The 25,004-nt window shown below is 39.9% G+C and overlaps 1 protein-coding gene across 3 annotated transcripts in view; it reads left to right on the forward strand.

Annotated features, from left to right (window-relative positions):
• Positions 1 to 25,004, forward strand: part of ARHGEF26 (Rho guanine nucleotide exchange factor (GEF) 26) — a 138,933-nt gene that overhangs the window by 428 nt on the left and 113,501 nt on the right. For 2 of the 3 annotated variants that reach the window (XM_011958980.1, XM_011958982.1), the window contains exons 1-4: positions 1 to 114; positions 535 to 1,662; positions 2,989 to 3,028; positions 8,432 to 8,577. In XM_011958980.1, the coding sequence (XP_011814370.1) occupies positions 586 to 1,662; positions 2,989 to 3,028; positions 8,432 to 8,577 (1,263 nt within the window). In that variant the 5' untranslated portion in view covers positions 1 to 114; positions 535 to 585. The remainder of the gene's footprint in view (positions 115 to 534; positions 1,663 to 2,988; positions 3,029 to 8,431; positions 8,578 to 25,004) is intronic. The other variant, XM_011958981.1, reaches the window with a different exon arrangement.

Consider the following 25,004-nt stretch of genomic DNA (forward strand, 5'->3'; position numbering starts at 1 on the left):
CGCGGTCGGCGGCAGCGGTCTCCTAAGCCCTCGCAGCGGCGCTTGGGTCCCGGACCCGGGCCACCCACGGGGCAGTGGGTGCTCCTTGGTCCTGGACATTGCAAGTCCCAGAAGGTAAATTTGCCTGGGAGCCGCGCATCTGGAGCACGAGGGTACCCACGATGAGGGCGGGCGGCTGGATGGCGACAGAAGGGAGCGTCCCGCGGCGAGTTTCCCAAGAAAGCTGAACTCGTCCCAAGTTTCTTGTGCCTCAGCTTGCACTCAGTGAATTGGTGGCAGGCTCGTTTGGTGCGGGTGGTCTTTTGGCGTGGGAGGGACGCGGAGGTGATTGGATTAGTACGTTTGGGCGGCACCCCAGATTTCTGCCTGGGACCGCGCACCGCAGTGGTGCAGTTTTTGCCCGAGAAAGGGCGGGTAAGTGCGGTGCAGTCGTGTCCTGCGCAGCAGCAGGGGGACCGCCGGACTCGGAGCACGCGAGTCGGCCAGGCGTCCCCGCCTATCCGCAGGCAGTTTCCTAACTTCTTTCCTCTTTAGGCAAGACTGACCCGGTGTTGCTCCTACCGGGGCTGACTTCGAGGCCCGGCTATGGACCGCGAGAGCGAAGTGGATTTTTCTAGCAACAGCATAACCCCTTTGTGGCGGAGGCGGTCGATTCCTCAGCCCCAGCTGCTGGGCCGGAGCAAGCCGAGGCCCCAGTCCTACCAGAGCCCCAACGGGTTGCTAATTACGGATTTTCCGGTGGAGGACCGAGGGACGCTCACCGCAGGGGAGATTCCCGCCCAGGTGCCCACCGCCTCGGACAGCAGGACAGTACGTAGGAGCCCCCTGCTTCTGGGAGCCCAGCGGAGAGCGGTGGCCAATGGTGGGACGGCATCCCCGGAGTATAGGGCTGCCTCTCCTCGACTTCGACGGCCCAAGTCACCCAAGCTCCCCAAGGCGGTGCCGGGAGGCTCCCCGAAATCCCCAGCAAATGGCCCGGTAACCCTGCCTGCGCCGCGGCCGCCGGTTCTGCGCTCCCCGCGGACTCCTAACGCGCCCGCCCCCTGCACCCCCGAAGAGGACCCGACTGGGTTGAATGCCCTCCCGGTGCCTTCGCCCACTGCAAATGGCCTTGCCGCTAATAACGACTCTCCTGGGTCGGGTTCGCAGTCCGGCCAGAAGGCTAAGGACCCCGAACGGGGGCTCTCTCCTGCGCCCCAGAAAAGTTCTTCAGAACAAAAATTTCCCCTCCAAAGGCTGCCCTCCCAGGAGAACGAGCTCCTGGAGAATCCTTCCGTGGTTTTGAGTACAAACAGCCCCGCCGCCCTCAAAGTGGGGAAGCAGCAGATCATTCCGAAGAGTCTGGCCTCGGAAATTAAAATAAGTAAATCCAACAATCAGAATGTGGAGCCCCACAAGAGACTCCTCAAGGTGCGCAGCATGGTGGAGGGCCTAGGAGGACCTCTGGGTCACGCAGGGGAGGAGAGTGAGGTCGATAACGACGTGGACAGCCCAGGGTCTCTGCGGAGAGGCTTGCGGTCCACGTCTTATCGCAGGGCAGTGGTCAGTGGCTTTGATTTTGACAGTCCTACCAGTTCGAAGAAGAAGAACAGAATGTCCCAGCCTGTTCTGAAAGCAGTTATGGAAGACAAGGAGAAGTTTTCCAGTCTGGGAAGGATAAAGGTAAAAGTGGGCAGGAGTGTGACACGCCATTCACTAAGCCAAAAGTAAATGTGTTGGGGGTGGGGAGGCGGAGCATAGAGGAAACCAGAAGTCATTCCCTTTTAATTCTATGTTTGGCTGTTGATTACTAGTGTACATCCAGCTCTTGGCCACTTTGATGCTGGACGGCACAGCCGAGTTTAGTGCAGCTTTGTTGGAAGAAGTGAAATTCATCACCTTTAAATTTCTAAGCTCAGGCAGAATTGGGGGAACCAGAGTGAAATATGGCAGATTATTGGCTGAGTGAGTCTTGACCACTTTTAAAAGAGATAGCTGAAAGGGGGAGGAGCATGCTCAGACCCGCACTCTGCAGTCAAGTTGTCTGGAGTTTGCTCAGAGGTTTCAGTCAATGGTAGCTGTTATCACAGCTGATTCAGAAAAATGCTGATTCCTGTTTGAGCCTGTTGATTATTTTTTTGCTTTTACTTACTGTATTGTTTTTTGAGTAGTTACTACACACTTGATGTCATTCAGGTAGAATGTGAATTTGAAAATCAACTGCCAGGATCACAAAAGACACAAATATTTTGTCATCTTTTTTGTTGCTTGTTTTTGTCACCATGGCCTTTGGTTGTGTTTTATTCCCGTTGTATGCCCATTCATCCTTGAGTGCGTTTAACAAATTGGCAGCTGAAAACTTCAGGTTAGGGTGACACTGTGTGGTATTGCTCCCCTGTATTGTCCCATTACCTGCACTTATTAAAATATTGCCAAATATGACATAAAGAAACAGGGAAAACTGAAGAGGGATATTTTGGAGTGTATGCTGCCTTCCACAGAAACAAGACAGATCTCAGCAATAGGGCAGAGATTCTTTTTGGCAGCCACATTTTTTCTTGGTTAATCAAAGCACTGGAACCAGTCTATATAAATGTCACATATGCAAAACACAAGCAAGCCTGTTTTATTTTAGAGCCCATGGTCTTAAAGAAATTATATAACATTTTATGTGTTTTTTCCAACTCTGCAAGTATAGCAAAGTTCAATTTAACAGTGATGGTGAATCACGAGTAGTAAAATGAGCTGACCTGCTAGTTATTTGAGGATTCTCACTCTGTTTTGACAGGGTATGGGAGATCTTGTACATTTTATTTCATTGTTTCAGTGAATTGTAGTTATCAAATGGGTGAACTCCTCCAGGGCTCAGCTTCTGTGTGCTCTTGGAAATCTAATTAATGTAATGACAAAAAAAAAAAAAAAGTACTTAAAATAGTTGTATTTTGTATTTGGCTCATTCATACATAGTTTGCTTTTCCTGTTTTTTTTTGCTTTTTTTTTGTCTCTTAGAAAAAAATGCTGAAAGGACAAGGAACATTTGATGGGGAAGGTAAGCATTTAATTTTCAAAACTTTTATTGCTGTTTCAATGTAGAATACCAATTATAAGTTGAATCCAACTGCAGTAACAAAAATGCTTAAGATGAGAAATATGTCCAACTTCTTCCCAAATTATACAGTCCAAAGCTTCTCATTAAACTAAATTTTTAGCTAGTAATACTAATGGTGAATATAGTTAATGGCATTTTTTATAGGCTGATAACTTTTTCAGTCAATGTCCTGGGATTTTTAATTCTTCTCTACCTTGGCTCCATCCCCGTGTCCCTCAGGAAACAGAGAAAGAGTAAGACCAAGCTCTAGCTTTTTAGTTAAAAATTCTGATTTTGGCATTTAGACCTGAAGTCATATTTCTTTAGGTCACATTTCCTTTGACTTAGTATGCTGCCCATATTTCCACATTTTATTATCATTTCTGATTTCTTGTTTCCTTATTAAGTTTCAACTTTGGGGGAAATCTAACTCTCCTGACTGACAAAAACATATTCTCAAGACTTTGCAACCCATGTAGTATTTTTATTAAGGATCTCAAAAACAAAAGCACCTTCAACCAGGTGTTCAAACCCTAATCAGATTAATGGACTTTCTGTAAATAGATGGGTCAAGTGTCAGCCAACTGGAAGAGCGTGAAGGGAGCTTCCAGTCCCAGCTGTAGCACTTGTGGGGCTGGAGGGTCATGGTAGTAGTGAGGGTAGTTACTTTTTGTCATGTTTTGAAGTGTGAAGATTTTCCAACCTTCGAAGAATAATGAAGAAGGGGATGCCCCTCTATAAGTCAAGCCAATGTGCAACCTCCCAGAGTTATAAAATACGTAGCCTTAGGTGATTATCAAATAATTCCCTATATAATTTTTATAAAGATGAGTTTCCCATTGAACATTTAAAAATGACTCATCTGTAAAAATTCATTCACCGCACCAATCTTAGGAAATCCAGATATAGTATTTAGCTGGTTGGAATAAGTTCATGTCCCTAATTTTATAATTGAAGAAACCAGAAGATCTGAGAGGTTTGGCAACTTGTCTACTGTCACACCTAGTTAACACAGCCAGTAGTAGGACACAGATCTAGTTCTTAGTCCCATTTGCTGCTTCTTACAGCACTCTATGAAGTGAACAGCATCTACCTAATATATACCTAAGGAGATACTTTACATTCCCTGGAATTTGGTATTTATTCTGTGACCTTTGCCTAAGAGAGTTTAAAATTTTTAGATTTTTTTTAAAGTCAGAGACTAGACTTCATTATAACTAGTTTTACGTTATTTCCTTTTATAAGGAGTTGTTTCTGTGTATCCTCTCATTTCTTCTCAAATATAATGACCTAGAAATTTTTTCCACACATATGTATGTACACGAGGAATGCAGGATTCTTACAGTTAATGATTAACAAGAATATAACTAGGGAAGCAGTGTGGCCAAATGGCGAGAATCTGTGATATTAGATAGAGCCAGGCAGACCTGCTCCTATTCATCAGTTGAGTGCTACTGAGAAAAACCCTTTATATCACTGGGCCCTCACTGAGCCACCTCATGTGTGAAATGAGATTAATAATACTGTTGCCTATGTTGTTGTGAAAATGAGAAATCTATCAGCAATGTTATGCATATACTTTGTGCCAACTACTTGGTGCTTTAAAGACTAGGGGAGACTCAGTCTTTACCTTCGTAATCTACTTTACATAGCATGACAATCAGAGACCAGTAAAATCTTGCATACTGTTACTTTAGTCATAGTGCATACAGAATAATCTATAGTTGATGAGAAAAGGGGCAGATGCTTGCTTGTTTTGGTCGATGGGAAAGGCAATTCAAACTCAAAATGCCCCAAACCAAACTCATAATCTTCCCCACTAAACCTGAATCTCTTCTGGTGTTCCTGTCTCCTACTTTCTGGTTGTGAGGCCTGCAGACCTAGGAAACATCCTTAACACCTCCTTCTCTCTGCCCCCATATCCAGTCTTTCACCAGTCTGTTCTATGTTATGTAGCTCAAGCCTCTATCATCTTTCATTGACTACCCCAATAGCTTCTTAGTCTCCTAGGTAGTCAATGTTTTGCTCTCTACTCTAAGCAAGTCTTCCCTTTTCATGGAGTCCCGTTGTGTTCAGGAAAGAGATGCTATCATGACAGTGTGAAAGAAACTCAATCCTTTTGTACTCAGGGTAAAATCCAGTTTTTAGCATTGCCTACAAGTATTTTGTTGATTTGGACTGTCTGGCTTATCTCTCTAAACTCACCTTGTACAATGTGGCCACTAGTCATACCCAAGCTTTAACCACATTGACTCTCCCTAGTTCTTTTAAGGTACAGCCGTGTATCACTTAATGATGAGGATACATTCTGAGAAATACATCCTTGGGCAATTTTGTTGTTGTGCAGACATCATAGAGCGTACTTACACAAACCAGATGGTATAGCCTAGGACATATGGTACAGCCAAACCTGTACAGCATGTTCCTGTACTGAATACTGTAGGTAGTTGTAACACAATGATATGTGTGTATCTAAACAGAAAAAGTACAGTAAAAATACGATGTAAAAAATTAAAAATGGTACTCTTCTATAGGGCTCTTACCGTGAATGGAGCTAGCAGTACTGAAAGTTGCTCTGGGTGAGTCAGTGAATGAGTAGTGAGTGAATGGGAAGGCCTAGAACATTACCATACACTATTGTAGACTTCATAAATAGTGTACACTTAAGCTACATTAAATTTATTAAAAAACCTTTTTTCTTCAATAATAAATTAACTTTAGCTTACTGTAACTTATTTTGTAAAATTTAAAAATTTTTGACACTTTTAAAGTCTAGTTTTAACACAGCTTAAAACACAAACGCACTGTACAGCTGTACAGAAATGTTTTTATTTCTTTACATACCTATTTTGTAAGCTTTTTCTTATTGTAAAAAATTTTCATTTTTACTTTTGAATTTCTTTCATTGAAACTAAACACATGGATTAGCCTAGGCCTGCCGAGGGTCAGAATCATCAATATCACTGTCCTCCATCTCAATATCATGTCCCACAAGAAGGTCTTCAGGGGCAATAACATGCATGGGGCTGTCATCTTCCATGATAACAATGTCTTCTTCTAGAATACCTCCTGAAGGACCTGCCTGAGGCTGGTTCACAGTTAACTTTTTTTTTTGGTAAGTAGGAGTACACTCTAAAATAATGATAAAAAGTATGGTATTGTAAATACATAAACCAGTAACATAGTTTATTATCATTATCAAGTGTCATGAACTGTACATAACTGTATGTGCTATACTTTTATATTTTTGGCAGTGCAGTCGGTTTGTTTACACCAGCATTACCATAGACGTATGAGTAATGTGGTACACTACAACGTTAAGCTGACTAGGTGATAGGAATTTTTTAGCTCCTTTATAACATGTGGGACCACCGTTGTAGATGTGGTTTGTCATTGATCAAAACAATGTTACGCAATGCATGACTGTATTATGTTTCCTCTTATATTCCCATTATAGCTTTTGTGTATGCTTTTCCTTTAGCTCTGTAGCTTCTCAGCTTTCAGACCTTAGACTTTCCTCATTGACCAAATACCTGACTGCCAGACTACATCACACCCTACTGACAGTCTGTTCGTACCTGTATGTAAATCCTTCAGTTTGTAAGCATGTATTTGTGTAAGATCATTATGTCCTCAAACCTATAGTGACTTCCCATCACATTTTGAGTAAAAATCAAAGTCCTTTAATGGCTGAGACAAGGCCCTATTTCATTATAACTAGTTTTACGTTATTTCCTTTTATAAGGAGCTGTTTCTGTGTATCCTCTCATTTCTTCTCAAATATAATGACCTAGAAAATTTTTTAAAAAAATTTCTAAAAGCCCTCTGGTCACCCTCAACTCCTATCTTCTTCTTCTTCTTCTTCTTCTTTTTTTTTTTTTTGAGACGGGGTCCAGTCTGGAGTACAGTGGCATGATCTCGGTTCATTGCAACCTCTGCTTCCCAAGTTCAGGCTATTCTCCTGCCTCAGCCTCCTGAGTACCTGGGACAACAGGGACACACCACCACACTCAGCTAATTTGTTGTATTTTTGATAGAGGCGGGGTCTCTCTATGTTGCCCAGGCTGGTCTCGAACTCCTGATCTCAAGTGATCTGCCCACCTCAGCCTCCCAAAGTGCTGTGATTACAGATGTGAGCCACCATGCCCGGCTTCAACTCCACACTCAGCTAATTTGTTGTATTTTTGATAGAGGCGGGGGTCTCTCTATGTTGCCCAGGCTGGTCTCGAACTCCTGACCTCAAGTGATCTGCCCACCTCAGCCTCCCAAAGTGCTGTGATTACAGATGTGAGCCACCGTGCCCGGCTTCAACTCCCATATTCTGTACTTTCCGCCCATTTTCTTGGTACTACAGCCTTGCTGCTCTTAATAAATACAGGCATACCAAGTAGACTCATGCCCCAGGGCTTTATACTTGCTGTGCCCCAGTGAGATGCTGTTTGGGCACCAGTTCTTCATCAGAGTCAACATCAAGGGCCTTTTCGTTGTAGTTTTGATACAGGTGGCTCACTTTCTCACCTCTTCTATGTCTCTACTTGATTGTCACCCCAGTGAGGCTTCCTAAACTACCCTACTTAAAATCTACATGCCCTCCTCCCAGCACTTTCTACCCCACTTCCCTGTTCCGTGTTTCTTCATGACACTTATGAGCATCAAAATACTGTCAAAGTTACTTGCTTATTTATTGCAGTTCTCTCATTCTTTAGTATCAGCTCCTGAAGATTGAGATTTTTATTTTGTTTCTATTATTGTAGAGTAACAGGTGCTAGGCTGTTGCTTCTTGTGGGACAACCTACTAGGTTCTTAGTAGGTGTAGGTGTTTTCTAAGTAACAGTTGAATGAATAAATGCATGAGTGAATTTGACAGTTTTTCTTATTAAACTGTTAGCTCATGAGAGGTGGGTGAGGACATGAGAGCTCATGAAACATGAGGGGTATCTTTCTTTTGTTTTCCATTTTACTTTCAGCCCTTGGCATATCATAGATATACAATAAATGTTTATTAAATAGATAAATGAATGGTGACGGACCTGAAATAAAAGGTAGGATGTAATTTAACCTAAATTACAGTGATTTAATAGGCCTGACTGTCCTTCATGAGTAGTGGACAGAAACATGGAAACTTTGCTTCCGTTGGCATTCCCTGTATGGACTCCTCCCCTTCCCCTGCACTTGAGTTTGAGATAGAGCTATGTGAATGAGAAAATCACTTTTCTGTAATTATTCTTCAGGGACTAAATCTGTTTGTCTCTCTGTTGTTTATAAAATTGGAGGCCAAACATTGGGTACATATGATGTTTATTTAGAGCAAGTAACATAATGATTGAGAACAATTAGTGACACATAGGCCTTGTTTTCTTGCAGAAAATGCTGTCCTGTATCAAAACTACAAGGAAAAGGCCCTTGACATTGATTCTGATGAAGAGTCGGAGCCCAAAGAACAGAAGTCAGATGAAAAAATTGTGATTCACCATAAGCCGTTGAGATCCACATGGAGCCAGCTCTCTGCAGTGAGTGTTTACCTTCTTTTCTATCTGTGGTAGGAAAAAAACAAGTTGTGGAAATTATGTGTGGATTTGGCTTTTGTTCTTTTCTGCCAGTGATACTGTAACTCTAAAGAGAAAGACTCTTTAGATTGTGAAATGTTTCTCGGAACTCTGCCGGCACTAATGAGAATGTGAACTTTGACACTTCTGATCAGGAAAATTAGGTTTGATAAAATAAAGTGCCATGAGATTGATGTACTGTGAACTCTGGAAACTCTACGAGGTCTCTCTTTTTGTTAAATATAGTATAGTGTAAGTATAGTACTAACATAACCTGCACATTGTCATAATTATGATGATGTACATATATATGCGTGTGTGTTTATTTGTGTATGTATGCATGTATATGTACATGTATGTTTGTACCTGTATATGTATCTCTGCACAATAGAGAGCTAGTTACAGTTCTTCCTTGGAAAATTTTTTTTTTTTTGAGACGAGATCTTGCTCTGTCGCCCAGGCTAGAGTACAGTGGCACAATCTCGGCTCACTGCAGTCTCCTAGTTTCACGTGATTCTCCTGCCTCAGCCTCCTCCTGAGTAGCTGGGACTATAGGCGTGTTCCACCACACCCCGCTACTTTTTATATTTTTAGTAGAGATGGGGTTTCACCGTGTTGGCCAGGCTGCTCTTGAACTCCTGCCCTCAAGTGATCCACCAGCCTCAGCCTCCCAAAGTGCTGGGATTGCAGGCATGAGCCACTGCGTCTAGCCCTTCCTTGGAAATTTAATTTGATATAGAAATGTTTATATATTCTTAAAGCTGATTAATGAATGGTATTCTGTTCCATCTCCCTCTGTGCCTTTTTTGTGTGCTTGTCTCTGACACTTAATTTTGTGTTGATGAGTGATTTCTCTTCTCTGCATCAGACACCTTTTGCTTTTTAACTGTATATTTTTTTCTTTGTGGCTTACAAAATGTCACAGTTTGATGCTTAGTTTACTTGATAAGAGTTTGGGCACAGCATTTGTGACTATCTGGTGAATTAGCAAGTAGAAAGTAATTCCCATGGCTGGCTTGGTTCGGGGGAGCTTTGCATCAAAAACAAGCCAGTACACCTCCATGAGTCCTTAGGCAATATCAGAGCAGAGGTGACAGAAGTGTTCAGAATCAGGAATCTTGTGCATTTAGGGAAAACACCAGTGTAAGAAAAGGAGTTGTTAATGTTGGTGCTGTATAGCCAGGGCCGTGGGAATGTGCATATGTAAATGGTGGGAGACACCTTCTGCTTCAAGCTCTACCTTCCCTCTTCTAACCTGTATTGGAATTCAAAATTCAATACACCAAGCGCATTCTCCCTGTCTTCTTTCCACCTCCTGATTTTGTTCTCAGGGGAATCTATTCATTTCCAGGGCCTCTGAGGTATAGCACCCTTATGATTATGCCCAAAATTAAAATACCCACAGTGGCAGGACAAGTAGAATAAATACATGATGCTGGTACATGTAGGTGATAGGGAGTGGTGGGAGCTGTGGTGAACAGGCTTTATTTAAATTGAGCAGCTGCTACTTAGCTCAAACCAGGTGAGTGCAGGGGCTCACTGTAACCAGATGTTCTGATAATTAGAAAAGAGAATATATAAATCCAGACTTTTATGAGTATTTTCCCAACTCAAATTTTAAAGAAATGTTGTGTGTCCAGTAAAATATTCAGGTTTGGCCTCTATGCTAACAGTTTGTAACTTCTGTGATATTTTTAAGAATTTTGCATGTGGTTAGGTGGTCAAAGCGAATCACAGAATTGGTGTATTAGCAGCCTTATACCCTAATCTAATGATCTCATGATATGTGTGTCCCAAAACAGATATGTGGAAAAACTGGTGACAAGGTCCATTGAGGCCATGTCGGCTCTAAATGGCTGTCATTCAGTTCATTCAGTTGTTGGTGTGGACCATTTGGTAGAGGATTCAGGAGAAGAAAGAAGGCTGTGGATTTTTTGTTTCCTCTTTGTGGCAGCAGCTGTGTTTGTTAGCATAGGCCTAAATCCTGCTGTTGGTCTCCGAAAGAATGCTAAAAAGAAATGTGGATTTTTATGTCAGTTACACCCTGATCCCACTTAGCTTTAGCTCAAGAAACAGGCTGCCATATTTGTGCCTCCTGGAGTTTGGCTTTCATATAGATGAGCAAATGTACATACAATTAAATAATAGTGCATATCCTTCAGTTCAACTTTGTTTATGGACTTGCATTTTATTTGGCAAAAAAATGAATGTTGTGTCTTTTGTAAATGATATGTAAACGATACGGATATCATAGAACTATCTTGTAATAAAATGTAAAACTATAAAGTGAGTTCTGACTTTAGTGTATGTTATCTTGGAGTTTAGGGTTCCCGGGAGGCTTGTGTGTATTTATTGTGTTGCTTGGCAATTACATTTAATGAAAGCAGCATGATTGGACTTTGCCACTTAGCATTACTTAGGCACCAGTCTGCATTTCTTTGTGCCTTTTGTATCTTCTTTTCACTTAAATTTTACTTTAATTTTTTTTTGTTATAAAGTGCTTTAAACCTGTAGAAAAATTAAAAGATAAAGATAATCAGTTTCTGTGTACCTATCACTCAGATTGAATAATGTTAGTATTTTAACATATTTGCTTCATTTTCTATTGTTTTAGACTATTACAGCGAACCCCTCCTTCCTTTCCAGTTCTTTTCTCCTTCCTACCTCCCCAGAGATAACTTTATCACTATCCCTGACATTCTCTTCTGTCCTTCTCATGAGGGTTTTCTGTCCACCAAAAAGATATAACCAGTTCTGGCTTTTAGGAAAGTAGATATTTTAACACCAGAAAGCAGTCATTACCTTTTTAGAAGCTCATCCACTACTAAATTTTCAAGTTGTATTTAGGACCCTAAAGAGAGGAGGCTTCGTGAATCATTAACAATGTCAGGATGTTTCTCATAAGTGATCGGCACCTCCATTTCTCTATCTGACCCCTCCTGATAGTGAAGCTGCAGTGTTTAGGGCAGGTCTCAGAAGACTTTCAACTTTAATATATATATATTCAGCTTTGATATATAAATATATATGTGGGTGTATATATAGAGTTGGAGGTCTATATATATATAAATATCTAGTATAATATATATATTAAACTTAGTATTATCTGTATATTAAATACTAGGTTTTACATATACATATATATAAAGTACTAGGTTTAAACCTAGTGTGTATATATACACACCTAGTGTTATATATATATGCACCTAGTGTTTTTATATATATATAGTGTTTTATATGTATATAAAATACCAGGTTTAATACTTAGTATTAATAGTGCTTAATACTAAGTATTAGTATTAGTAATAATATTACTATTACTATAGTATTATTACTATATATTAATACTTAGTATTAATACTAGGTTTAATACTTAGTATATAAAATATAAAAAATATATATATATAAAATACTAGGTTTAATACTTAGTATTAAATACATAATACTTAGTTTCAAACCTAGTATTTTATATACATATTAAACCTAGCATCTTGCATACATATATATATAAAAAGTTATCTTTCCATCCTTAACTTTTAATAATCAAAATAGTAAGGTAGCCCCTGTCTAAGTTTGCATGTAACGTTTTAACGCCAAACACTTCTTAAAGTCAAGTCTTAATCCTAGAAAGAATAGGGCAAGGGGTTTTCTGGCAGTGGGTTAGGTCTCAGTTTGGCATATACCTTCACTTCCTGCTAAGGAGGATAGAGAGTGAGTGCACATGTGCAGTAGCTGCTGTTGATTGTTTTATTTTCCAAAAAATCTCTTTATTGCAAACACCTGCCTGCCTCCTGGGATGGTGAAACTGTCCTTATCAGTTGACTGTAAGAAGCATCCATGATGCCAAATACTTTAGAAGTGCAGCAATTTGCAGTAATTTATGGTTGTTACATAAGATCTTTAAGCCTTCAGTCTGTGGTGTAATTTGTCTGAGCGTGTTTGTTTATGTTTCCTTCGGTTTCATTGGACCATGCCAGGTAAGACAGTGTTCAACTATACAGGTGACGGGCGGTTCACCATTTATGGTGTTGGGAGAGGTTTAACTGTAGTGTTGTCATTTAGGAATAAAGGAGAATTATAACTGTGTAAGAGGCATTTATTTAGTTGGGCCTCGGTAGAACAATAAACGATAGTCATTTGTTTAACTGAGCCTCAATGGAATAATGAGCCACAGACTCATCAGACTATTAGGACTAAAGAAATAAGGCTGCACACCTACAACTATGATCTGTCAGGTTTGTAGAAGATCAGATAGTTGTAGATGTGCAGCTTTATTTCTGGGCTCTTTTTTCTGTTCCATTGGTCTGTGTGTCTGTTTTTGTACCAGTATCATGCTGTTTGGTTACTGTAGCCCTGCAGTATAGTTTGAAGTTGGGTAGTGTGATGCCTCCGGCTTTATTCTTTTGCTTAGGATTGTTTTGGTTATTTGGGCTCTTTTTTGGTTCCATATGGATTTTAGAATAGGTTTTTTTCCAGTTTGTGAAGAATCTCAGTGGTAGTTTAGTAGGAATAGCATTGAATCTGTAAATTGCTTTGGGCAGTATGGCCATTTTAATGATATTAATTCTTCCTATCCATGAACATGTAATATTTGTCTGTTTATGTCATCTCTGATTTCTTTGAGCAGTGTTTTGTACTTCTTCTTGTAGAAATCTTTCACCTCCCTAATTAGCTGTATTCCTAGGTATCTTATTTTTTTGTGGCAATTGTGAATGGCGATTTGTTCCTGATTTGGCTCTTGGCTTGACTGTTGTTGGTGTATAGGAATGCTAGTGATATTTGCACATCGATTTTGTATCCTGAGATTTTGCTGAAGTTTTTTTTATTAGCTGAAGAAGTTTTTGGGCTGAGACTATGGGGTTTTCCATATATAGGATCATGTCATCTGCAGACAGGGATAGTTTGACTTTCTCTCTTACTATTTGAACCCTTCCTCCCTTCCTCCCTTCCTCCCTACCTCCCTACCTCCCTTCCTCCCTCCCTTCTTTCCTTCCTGCCTTCCTCCCTTCATTCCTTCTTTCCTTCCCTTTTTCTTTCTCTTCCTAGATTGCCCTGGCTAGGACTTCCAGTAATATTGTATTAGTCCGTTGTCATGCTGCTGATAAAGACATCCCTGAGACTGGGTAATTTATACAGGAAAAAGGGTTCAATGAACTTACAGTCCCATGTGTCTGGAGAGGCTTTACAATCATGGTGGAAGGCAAGGAGGAGCAAGTCACATCTTATGTGGTTGGCAGTAGGCAAAGAGAGAACTTGTACAGGGAAACTCCCATTTTTAAAACCATCAGATCTAGTGAGACTTATTCACTATCATGAGAACAGCACAGGAAAGACCGGCCCCCTTAGTTCACTTACCTCCCACCTGGTCCCCCCGACAACATGTGGGAATTCAATATGAGATTTGGGTGGGGACACAGACACACCGTATCAGCTGTGTTGAATAGGAGTGGTGAGAAGCGGCATCCTTGTCTTGTGCTGGTTTTCAAGGGGAATGTTTCCAGCTTTTGTACATTTAGTATGATGTTGTCGTGATGGGTTTGTAATATATTGATCTTATTATTTTGAGGTATTTTCCTTCAATACCTAGTTTATTGAGGGCTTTTTTTTTTTTTAACATGAATCAGTGTTGAATTTTATCAATTGCCTTCTCTGTATCTGTTGAGATAATCATGTGGTTTTTGTCTTTACTTCTGTTTATGTGATGAATCACATTTATTGATTTGCATATGTTGAACCAACCTTGCATCCCATGGATAAAGCCTACTTGATCATGGTGGATAAGCTTTTTGATGTGCTGCTGGATTTGGTTTGCTGTATTTTGTTGAGGATTTTTGCATGATGTTCATTAAGGATATTGGCTTGAAGTTTTTTTTCTTTTGTTGTTGTATCTCTGCCAGGTTTTGGTATCAGGATGATGCTGGCCTCATAGAATGAGTTGGAGAGGAGTTCCTCTTATCCATTTTTTTTTTGTTTGTTTGGAATAGTTTCAGTAGGAATGATACCAGCTCTTCTTTTTACATCTGGTAAAATTTAGCTATGAATCTGCCTGGTCCTGTGCTTTTTTTGGCTGGTAGGCTGTTTATTCCTGCCTCAATTTCAGAAATCCTGATTGATCTCTTCAGGGATATGATTTCTTCCTAGTTCAGTCTTGGGAGGGTATATGTGTTCAGGAATTCATCCATTTCTTCTAGATTTTCTAGTTTATGTGCATAGAAGTATTTACAATGCTTTCTGATGGTGGTTTGAATTTCTGTGGGGTCAGTGGTAATATCCCCCTTGTCCTGAAATAATGCTAATGGTCGTAGTTCCCAGTTTGGGTTGGTCATATGTGAAAGGGATTTGAGGTTTTGAAACCTCAATGACTTTGAAAAGTAAGTTTTGACCTCTGGACATTATCTGGAACTCTGCTCAGAGACAAAAACCCTGCTGCATGCAGGTAAATCGCCCAGTGCCTCACTCAAAACAGCAGCACAAACATTAAGCCGGCAGTTCTTGGATCTCTGGGAAAAGCATGTGGGTTTGAAGAAAAATATTGATTGTATTAGTCAGGGATGGAACACTGTGTACTTGTTACAGTTAATGCCAGGTGTGTAGTCAGCTGAACTTCAGATTTTCCCAAGGGTTCATTCATAAGTAGGACCCCGGAAGTATTTATTGTCTTTTCTTTTAGATATATTTTGACCAGAGTTTTTGCTTTTCCATACCCCCTTCACATCTCCAAGATCATGTACTATGCATGTACTGAGAAATGACTATTGCAACACCAGTGTTTGTTATGTTAGGTTCAGTGATGGAACCAAAGCCATACTTGCCAGCTGTGCCCTGACCGCATTTATTTGCCATGGGGTGTGTTTGTGTAATTTCCATCACCTTGAAATGCCAGATACCTTTGAAAAGGGTGTTCTCTGTTCAGCACCTAATAGAGTCATCCTCTACTGCATTCTTCTTTTATACTTGCTGACATGTGGCTTTATCAGTAATCTCGTCATTGGAATGTTTCTTCAGTTTGCTCAAAAATTTTGAACTCTGTAGTCAGAAATAGTTTGACTTCTTAAAGTATTCTAATTTTAATTGAAGTATTTTAACTAAAGTATTTTAATTTTAATGAAAGTGTTTTAACTAAAGTATTTTAATTAAAGTATTTTTCAGCTCTGTGCTTAGTGTGGCTAACAGTGCAATGGGAGATCTAGAATTCAGACCTCAGTCTTTGGTTCTGGGCTCAGCTCTTAAGGCATGCATAGTGTACCTGTGGGGGACTTTCTGAAATTGCAGGATGAGAAAGGAAGATTTGAAAAGCAGGAATTTTATTATAAATATCATTTTATTCCATTGAAAATATAGCCGACACTTTGGCATCTTAGTTGTTTGATGTGATGGGACTTCTTATTTTATAATTTACACTGTGCTTATTGTGAAAGACATACTACTTTCTAGTACAAATCAGAGCTCAACAAATGTAATATACCTGAAAGTCATTCTGTTTGCAGAAATGCTGAATGGATTTAAACTTATTCTTTTCCCTAAATTTTTATATTTGTCTGAATTTTCAGTTGTTTGTGACTTGTTGCTTAAAATAGTAATTTCTGCAGTTTTATAATTTTTCATTTACAATTTGGCAATGCAGCAGTCTCATAAGATTTTTTTTTTTTACTTTAGATGGTGACTAAAACCTTTTACCATATTTTTTTTTGTGTGTGTAAGATATGGAAAATTATTTTCACTTTTTATGGCTGGCTCCCATTTAGCTCACATTATAGTTTAAACAGTTAGAACTGCAGGCACATACTAGTCCACACTTTTAAGTTGGCCTGTGGGTCTTCTGAAATCCTTGTGTCCTTGTAAACAGAAATAGAGGCCCATGTGCCTAGACCTGAGACCCGTGGTTTGGATATTTGTCCCCTCTAAAACTCACATGAAAATTTAATTCCTAATATAGCAGTATTGAGAGGTGGAGCCTTTAAGAAGTGATTAGATCATGAGGGCTCTGCCTGCATGAATAGATTAACAGCCACAGATTACTGGGCTAATGGATTAATGAGTTATCATGGGAAGGGAACAGGTGGCTTTATAGGAAGAGGAAGAGAGACCTGAGCTATCTCGTTCGCATGCTCAGCTTCCTTGCCATATGATACCCTGCACCACTTTGGGGCTCTTCAGAGTGTCCCCACTGGCAGGAAGGCTCTCACGAAATGTAGCCCCTCAGCCTGGAACTTCATAGCCTCTATAACTGTAGGAAATAAATTACTTTGCTTTAGAAATTACTCAATTTCAGATATTCTGTTGTAAGCACCCCAAAATGGACTAAGACACACGCTAATGAGAATTACTACTCTAGCTAAGAGAGATAAAGGTGGGGGACTACTTAGCTTGAACCAGGGACTGGGCTCTGTGTGTGGTCTTGCTTTTTATGCATAATTAGATTATGGTATTCTCTTAAATTTTCTGAAAATTAACTTGACTTATGTAAGACATATATAATATGTCTTTCATGTAGAGAATAATTCAGACATTTTGGACCAGGTGCAGTGGGTCCCGTCTATAATCCCAGAACTTTGGAAGGCTGAGGCAGGGGGATCTCTTGAGCCCAGGAGTTTGAGACCAGCCTGGGCAACATAGTGAGACCCCCATCTCAAAAAAAAAAAAAAAAAAAAAAAAAGAAGAAGAATTGGAACATTTCAGATAAGACTGAAGGCTGTTTTGGTCATTTGTGCAATCCCAGTCTCTATCCCCTTCTCCATAGATATGCTGCTCTCAATTTGGTAATACTCTTCTGAAAATTCACATATATACATTTAAGGAAACAATATAGATTACCCATATTTATGTAAATACACAGATTATTTATACTACACAGCTTACTTCTCTTCTGAACTATGTGTCTTATAAATCGTTTCATATTGACACATGATCTACAGTGTTATAACTCTACATTAATACATAGGATGGATATGCATTTAGCCATCTTTACTGGGGAGTATCATACATGCTTTAAGAATCTAATAAAAATTGTGAGCCATAGGCTTTCTCTGTAGAAAAATGCATACATGTATACATGTAAATTTTTTTAATAATTTTTTTTTCAGTTTTAATTGGAGAGCATCTTTTTCTTAACTTTATTTCCAAGTACTAGGAGCACCTTAGTGTAGCTTTTTATGTATTGAGTATAGTTTCCATGTTGTTAATATCACTTTAAAAAGTTTTGCTGTATCTGAATAGTTGCAGTGTTGGAACTTCATATAACTCCTAAAAATATAGGCAGAGATTGAGGAAAAAACTACTCTGGTTGGAGCTGAGTAATTAAAGGACAACTGAGTGGTAGATCTGCCAATATTTATGTAATTGATTCTTCTGAGAGAACAATGAAGTGTTGGGATATGGGGGTGTATGCGCCAGTTGCCCTAGGGTAGGCAGAGATCAGAAATGACAGGTGCTCCAAGAAAGTAGGAGGAGATGAAAACACGGTTAGTTAATTCTTATGGGAATAACTACAAAAGCAGGTGTTTCAACTGCAAACCTACAACAGGGTCCAAATAGAGAGGGTCTTCTTATTTCATTGAGTAGAAAATCGATGAGAGAGGTTGATGAATTCATTGTCTTCATCAAGGGCCTGCCCCGCGTGAAGTTCTCTCTATGACAGGTGCTGGAGATGGAGCAAGAACAGACTCCACCTTGCATTTGTGTCCTTATAAACACCCTGAATGGCGAGACAGACGTCAGCAATCAAACCATCTGATAGATAAATGCATAATTACTATTGTGGTGACGCTGTAAAGGACTTATTGGTGCTGCAAGAGAAGAGCATCTGTCTGGGTAAGGTGCAGTCAGTGGAGAGCAGGTGTCAGAGGAGGTGACAGGAGCTGTCGTCTGGAGGGTCCAGGATGATAGCTGGTGGGGCACAGTTGGGAGTGGCAGGATAGAAGAGTCCGAGGTGGATAAAATGTCATGTGCACAGACTCTTTAGGGTGGTGGTGGGTAAGAGGAGTTGGGATAAGGCCAGTGCAGCTGGAACGTCTTGATCACCTTTGTGGATTTTTCCTCATTCCTCTGTTCTCTAAATGTTGAAGGGTCCCTGAGCTCATCCTTGGGCCTCTTCTCTTACCTGCACTAATGTGATGGTTTTATCAGTCTTGTACTTTTAAGTATATCATGTACTCTGATGACTTCCAAGTTATTGCTTACTGTGAAATCAAATTAAATTATGGACTTACTCTCAACTAGCTGTTTGTTTTGGGGAGGTGGAAGGGATACATTCAGGAATAATAGCAGTCTGTAGCAATACAGTATAATTAGATAGAAGAGAAGACTCAGGGATGTTGAGGAGTTCTGAATAACTGCGTAGAAAGGCTTTCTCATACTGACTTTGGATTGCAGACTCATCTGTGGGATTCTTGTATTTGCCCTGTTGAGCTTAATGTATCCTCTTGTGGGGTCTCCTTCCTCAGTCCAAAGATGGGGCTATTTCTCAGGGCCGTATCCACACAGTGGTTGGTCTCCATGATGATTGGAGAATATTGTCACCTTCAAAATTACTATTGAATCTTTAAATATGGAATAAATCCCTTAAAAATTTGTTACTCAAATTTTGTGAATTTATCTGGAGCACATATAGCCTGTTGATTCTCTAGATTATTAGCCTGTACTCTAATATCTTAATATTAGGATGTTTATTATCTATATTTCTATTATTTTGAGGAGATGAGAACTATACAGTCAGTGGACAACTTCTGCAGCAGGAAGTATTATTGACACTAAACTAAAATCACAGATTATTTCCCTCTTTGTGGGGAATAAGCCTATCCAACTGTAATAATACAAAAATGGAGCAATTTGCACTTTGCATGGTTAGAAACCCTGCTTCTGGTAGTGGAGTGCAAAGGAGTCTGATTGTTATGTGCCCACCTGGGCCATGGGTAGCCCTTATATCCACCGGGTCCAAAGTCTCTAAATGAGCAGACTGAGTTGCAGAATAGCTGTTAGCTCTGGGATCATCACAGTATTGATTTGTTTACATGCAGTTAAATTACTGACCAAATATTTGCAGGAGACATATTGTGTATCAGGATTGTGTTAGGTAATTTCAGATACAGTTTATGTAGTCCCCAGGACAATGCCACGCGGGTAAGTACAAATTCTTTACTTTGTAACAAGTCAGCTGAGAGGCTAGGATGTTAAATGCTGCTGCTGGTTAAGGTCTTGAGATTACTTGAAACAGCCTCTGTAGTGACCTCAAAAAATGGATACAGGTACCTAGGGCTCTGCAAGAGCAGGAACTGTATTTCTCCCAGGTGCTCAGCCAATAATGTGACTGCAACTCTGCCTGTGGACTCTTTTCTGGTCTCATGAATTGGCTTATTTTCCCTTTTTACTATGCTTGTCTTTTGCCTGAAAGCTCCGGCATACTCGGTTTCTGAGTTCTTTTTTTTTTTTTTTTTTTGAGACAGTTGCCCAGGCTTGAGTGCAGTGGCACTATGTGAGTTCACTACAACCTCCACCTCTCGTAAGCGATTCTCCTGCCTCAGCCTCCTGAGGAGCTAGGATTACAGGTGCACGCCACCACGCCCGGCTAATTTTTGTATTTTTAATAGAGACAGGGTTTTGTCATGTTGGTCAGACTGGTCTCGAACTCCTAAGCCCAGGTTATCTGCTTTTTTTGACCTCCCAAAGTGCTGGGATTACAGGCATGAGTCACAATGCCAGGCCTCTGAGTTCTAGTAACTTACACTTGAGGCTGTGTTAACAGCCCTGTCCTGCCCTCAAGTCACTCTTCCAGCTTCCATTGTATTTTTGAAAGGATGTAGGCCAGAATACCAAAGTGAGTGACACAGTTTCGTTGCCCAGTTTAGTTCCTTGAGAGAGAGGGGAGTATATTGGCTCAGCTACTTTGCCCCCACTTAATAGGTCACTCGAACATGTATTGTCATTTAGGCAGGTGCTTAACGAACTCTGCTCCAGTCAGCTTTGGCTTTCATGATATACTGTGGCACAAAATGTGGTCCCTTGGGGCCGCTTCTGTTGCAGAGGCTGTAAGTAGAATGGTTTTTCTTGTAGAGGTCCATGGGAGTGTTAAACAACATGACTGACTGACTTTTGTCTAGTGTGAATTTATACATCATGGAGTGGACATTGTAACCATGGTCTTTATCAGCCACTTAACATGGTAAGAAATATCTTCTACCTTGTAAACCAGTATGTGTGTCTGAATGTATGTGTTTGTACATGTGTATGTGTGTATATATCTCAAAGAAATTTTACAAGGCAGGAGTTACTTTATACTTCTGCTTGCGGTGTACTATAGTATTTTTGTTTTTTTTTTCTGTTTGTTACATTTAAGTAGATAACGATCACTTTACCATAAGACTTTATTTTGCATTCACTGACAGTTTATAACTTATAATTTGAACAGTACTAATATCTGACTCCAAAATTAATTTGTTTTCCACTGCATTGTAGTGAATGAGGCAAACAAAACAAGGCTAAAACCCAGCCTACCCTCTAGGTGCTTAGAACCTAGAGCAGAAGACAATACAAATGAAATGTCTAAATGATATTTTGAAAGGATATAGGACAGAATGCCAAAGTGAAAGACACAGCTGGAATCACAGAAAGCAGTGAAGTGAAGGTGAGAAAAGTTTTGTCTATAGGATGTGACTTAAACTAGTTGGGCTAGTTGGGCAGAAGAGTAGAAAATAAAAGTAATTGGCTGGGCGCGGTGGCTCAAGCCTGTAATCTCAGCACTTTGGGAGGCCGAGACGGGCGGATCACGAGGTCAGGAGATCGAGACCATCCTGGCTAACATGGAGAAACCCCTTCTCTACTAAAAAATACAAAAAGCTAGCCAGACGAGGTGGCGGGTGCCTGTAGTCCCAGCTACTCGGGAGGCTGAGGCAGGAGAATGGCCTAGACCCGGGAGGCGGAGCTTGCAGTGAGCTGAGATCCGGCCATTGCACTCCAGCCTGGGCGACAGAGCGAGACTCCATCTAAAAAAAAAAAAAAAAAAAAGAAAATGAAAGTAATGAAGGTATAAATCACTTGAACAAAGCTTTTTCCTTTTTCTTTTCAGTAGAGACAGGAAACAGGAGTTCACCATGTTGGCCGGGCTGGTCTCGAACTCCTGGCCTCCCATGATCCACTTGCCTCGGCCTCCCAAAGTGCTGGGATTACAGGCGTAAGTCATTGTGCCTGGCCAATAAAGCTTAATAGTAGCAAAGGGAAGAAGAGAGATAGGAATTCTGTGTCTGTTTCTCAGAACTCCGTACAATAAGATAATTCCCGTCCAAAGAAACCACTCTGCTTTGTACATCTAATGCAAAGCATCAGTTTACTCTATTATCCATTTTTCAGAAACAGATTTTGCTCAGGTTAGATTTTTATTGCAAAACCTCAGAAATTCACTGTCGCTGTTGTTCTAAGTAGCTTATTATTTCAGAGTTTGTCATTCCTATCCACTTGTCATTTTACAAAAATAGCAAATAAAAATAAAATAGCAACTAATATGTTGGCATCATCTTTAGAAACAGGTATTCTTTTTTTCTGCAAGAGAGGAACCTCAGACCTGTTCTACCTTCCTTAACCCCTTGACTCATACCTTCACTATGTGTATGTGGCGTCATTCTCGGTTACACAGACACTTAACAGGCCTTTCCTCCTTTATCTCTCATGCTTGCAGATCGGCCTGTCATCACTCATTTTCAGCACTGTCTCATAAGCCATTGCTCAGTTTGGACTTGATTAAAATCTTTCTTTCTTATTGCCTCCTTTACCTTAGCTTCTCATTTCTTTTATCTACAGGTGGTCATCTCTCCTTTCTCTAGTTTCTCTTTGGGGCAGCAACAAAGAAATAGAGGTATTTATTGGCACCCTTGAACAGTTCTACTTGTCTGCCCTACTCTAGTTTTCTTTCTTTTTTGGGAGAGGATGTTGAAGTAGTATTTTAGTTTTCGTTATTCAAAGTGTTGCTTTAATTGCAAAGCCAAGACGTATTTATTACAGAAAAATCAGGAAGTACCAATAGATAAAAATAAAAAAAATTGAACTATCTCTTTCTATTCAATCACTATTAACATTTTTGTGTATAACTTTTCAGATTTAAAAATACAGAGAGAGAGGGGTTGTCTTTTATGCAAAAATCAATAATGTAGTAATAGTTTTGTCACTTTTTTCCCTTAATGTTGTAAATATGTTTTCATGTTATTAAGCCTGCTGTTTTGTCACCTGGCTTTTTTTCTTAACGGTGTTATGAATGACCTTCTATGTCATTAAATATTCTTCTACAACAACCTTTTTAAAGCCCACATACTACTTCCTCAAATAAGTGGATGTTTAGCTCTTTTAACCAATTTCCCTTGTTAATCCTGTGTTTGTTTCTATTTTTCAATTTAAAATTCAAAATTTAAAGCTGATTAAGTTTTTAAGAATAATTAGTTTTGAACTACTGAAGTAAAAGAAATACATTCTCCTTATTAAAAAAATAAACGTAAGAGTTAAGATTGAAAGCTGCTTGACTTTACCACCATTCCCAACCCCTCAGCTGTTAACCATGCTATAAGTCTGGTCTATTCCCCAATATTTTATTAAATAGTGCACGTTTAAAAATTGATAATCTTTGGTTAAATTATAGAATTGCCCTTTACCCTGAATTTATTCCCTTTCGTCCTTGCTAATTCTGTGTCATTACCTTTTCATGTATTTGTTAACCTCATTTTCTCTTCTTAATTTAGCTGATAGATACATGAGAACTGGATCTCTTGTTCATTTGGGGGATAGAATACATTTTGGTCCAGGCTCAGTAACCCACACACAGCAGGGAATGCAAGTTAGAGAGAGCCACAAGTAAAAGAGAGGAATTTGTTTGGTGGTAGAAATGTCAGGATTAATCAACAAGTTAAATGACCAGGGAGCCCTGCTGACAGCTTAGCTTTCACCGCAGCAGAAGCCAGGAAGCCAATGAGAGATGTTGTTTCTGGGGCATTCAGGGGGAGGAACTTAATTTAGGAGAAGAGTAGCTTGGACAGCTCTTAAAAAGCTCTGAAGTTTTAGAAGGCAGTGTGCTACAACGATGAAGTGCTCAGGCTTTGGGGGTGGACAAGCAGACCCAAGTTTGAATCTCGGCTTTCCACTTATTAGGGTGAATGACTTAACTTTTCTGTGTCTCCGTTCTTTATTTGTAAACTAGGGATAGTAATGCCTTCCTCACAGAATTGTTACAGGGTTTAGATGCATGGGAGGAACAGTACCTGGTTCATGGTAAACATTTGATAAAATGATAGTTTGAGAAATAAATTAAGAACCAACCAGAACTCTGAATCAGGAATTGATATGGGTAGCAAGCTAGTGAGGGCTGGCTGCAAATGAAGTAATGCGTGTTTATCTCTTAAATGTACAAAGCACAGCAGTTCATTCTTGTGCATTTAATTACTTATCTGTAGTTTGTATTCTCAGCTTCATGTCTGTATTAAAATAATTTGAGTTCATTCAGGAATCCTGGCTCTGTCTGTAGATGGTGATGCAGGCCATAGAGGAGCAAATGTCCTGGACTGCTTTATCTGAGTTTTCCATTATTTTAGCAAACTTGATGTTGTCTGCTTGAGGTTGAGTACTTGCTATTTCTTGAGATCCAAACACTTTTTTGAGGATTGCAGAATTAAGCTTAACAACAGGACAGCAGAGAGATCAGCTTTCTGAACAAATAAATTTGGATGTCGTTGGCATATTACCTGATACATTTTTGAATTAAGCATATGATTTTATGATATGTGCTATTATCCTTCTTCTTTTTCTTTTCTTAAAAAAAGCATTTTCCCTTTCTGATAACCCACCACTTCCCAAAAGGATGACCCATCTTGACCTCATATGTAGTGTTTGGTTATGCAGATCTCTGGCCCTTTGAAATTTGTGTTCTGTGGCAGCACCTAGTTAGGTAAAGTGATGTCTTAGAACCTTTCCTTGTGGATGTAGTGGGGTTAAAGAGAGCCTATTGAGTCTGGTTACAGAGGACACTCTTTCTGGACTCTGGCAGATTTTTCATTTTAGGAATTTCAAGCATACTCTCAAACTGCTGCTGTTCCCATGTTATTTACAGTGAAAGAACTCTAGCTCATTTGTAATTCAGGGACTACTCAGGTTGCATTGAGTCTGTAGAAAGGACCTGAAAGTGATTGTGTCCTGTGGTATAATTTCACTTTGAAATCCCTTCCCATTTGAGTTCTTGAGAAAAGAAGCCTGTAAGTAGAGAATCACCAATAGACATGAAAAGCAAGCTTATTTTCAGCAAATGAGTAAAGTCCATTGAGTCTTAGCTCAAATGGGTGTTCAGTATAAATTAGTGCTTTATGGAGACAGAGTGATCTTGGATTGTAAATCTAATGTAATTTTTAACTGGCTACATTTTTGAG

This window comes from Colobus angolensis, unplaced genomic scaffold, assembly GCF_000951035.1.
Source record: "Colobus angolensis palliatus isolate OR3802 unplaced genomic scaffold, Cang.pa_1.0 Scaffold48, whole genome shotgun sequence".
NCBI lineage: Eukaryota > Metazoa > Chordata > Mammalia > Primates > Cercopithecidae > Colobus > Colobus angolensis.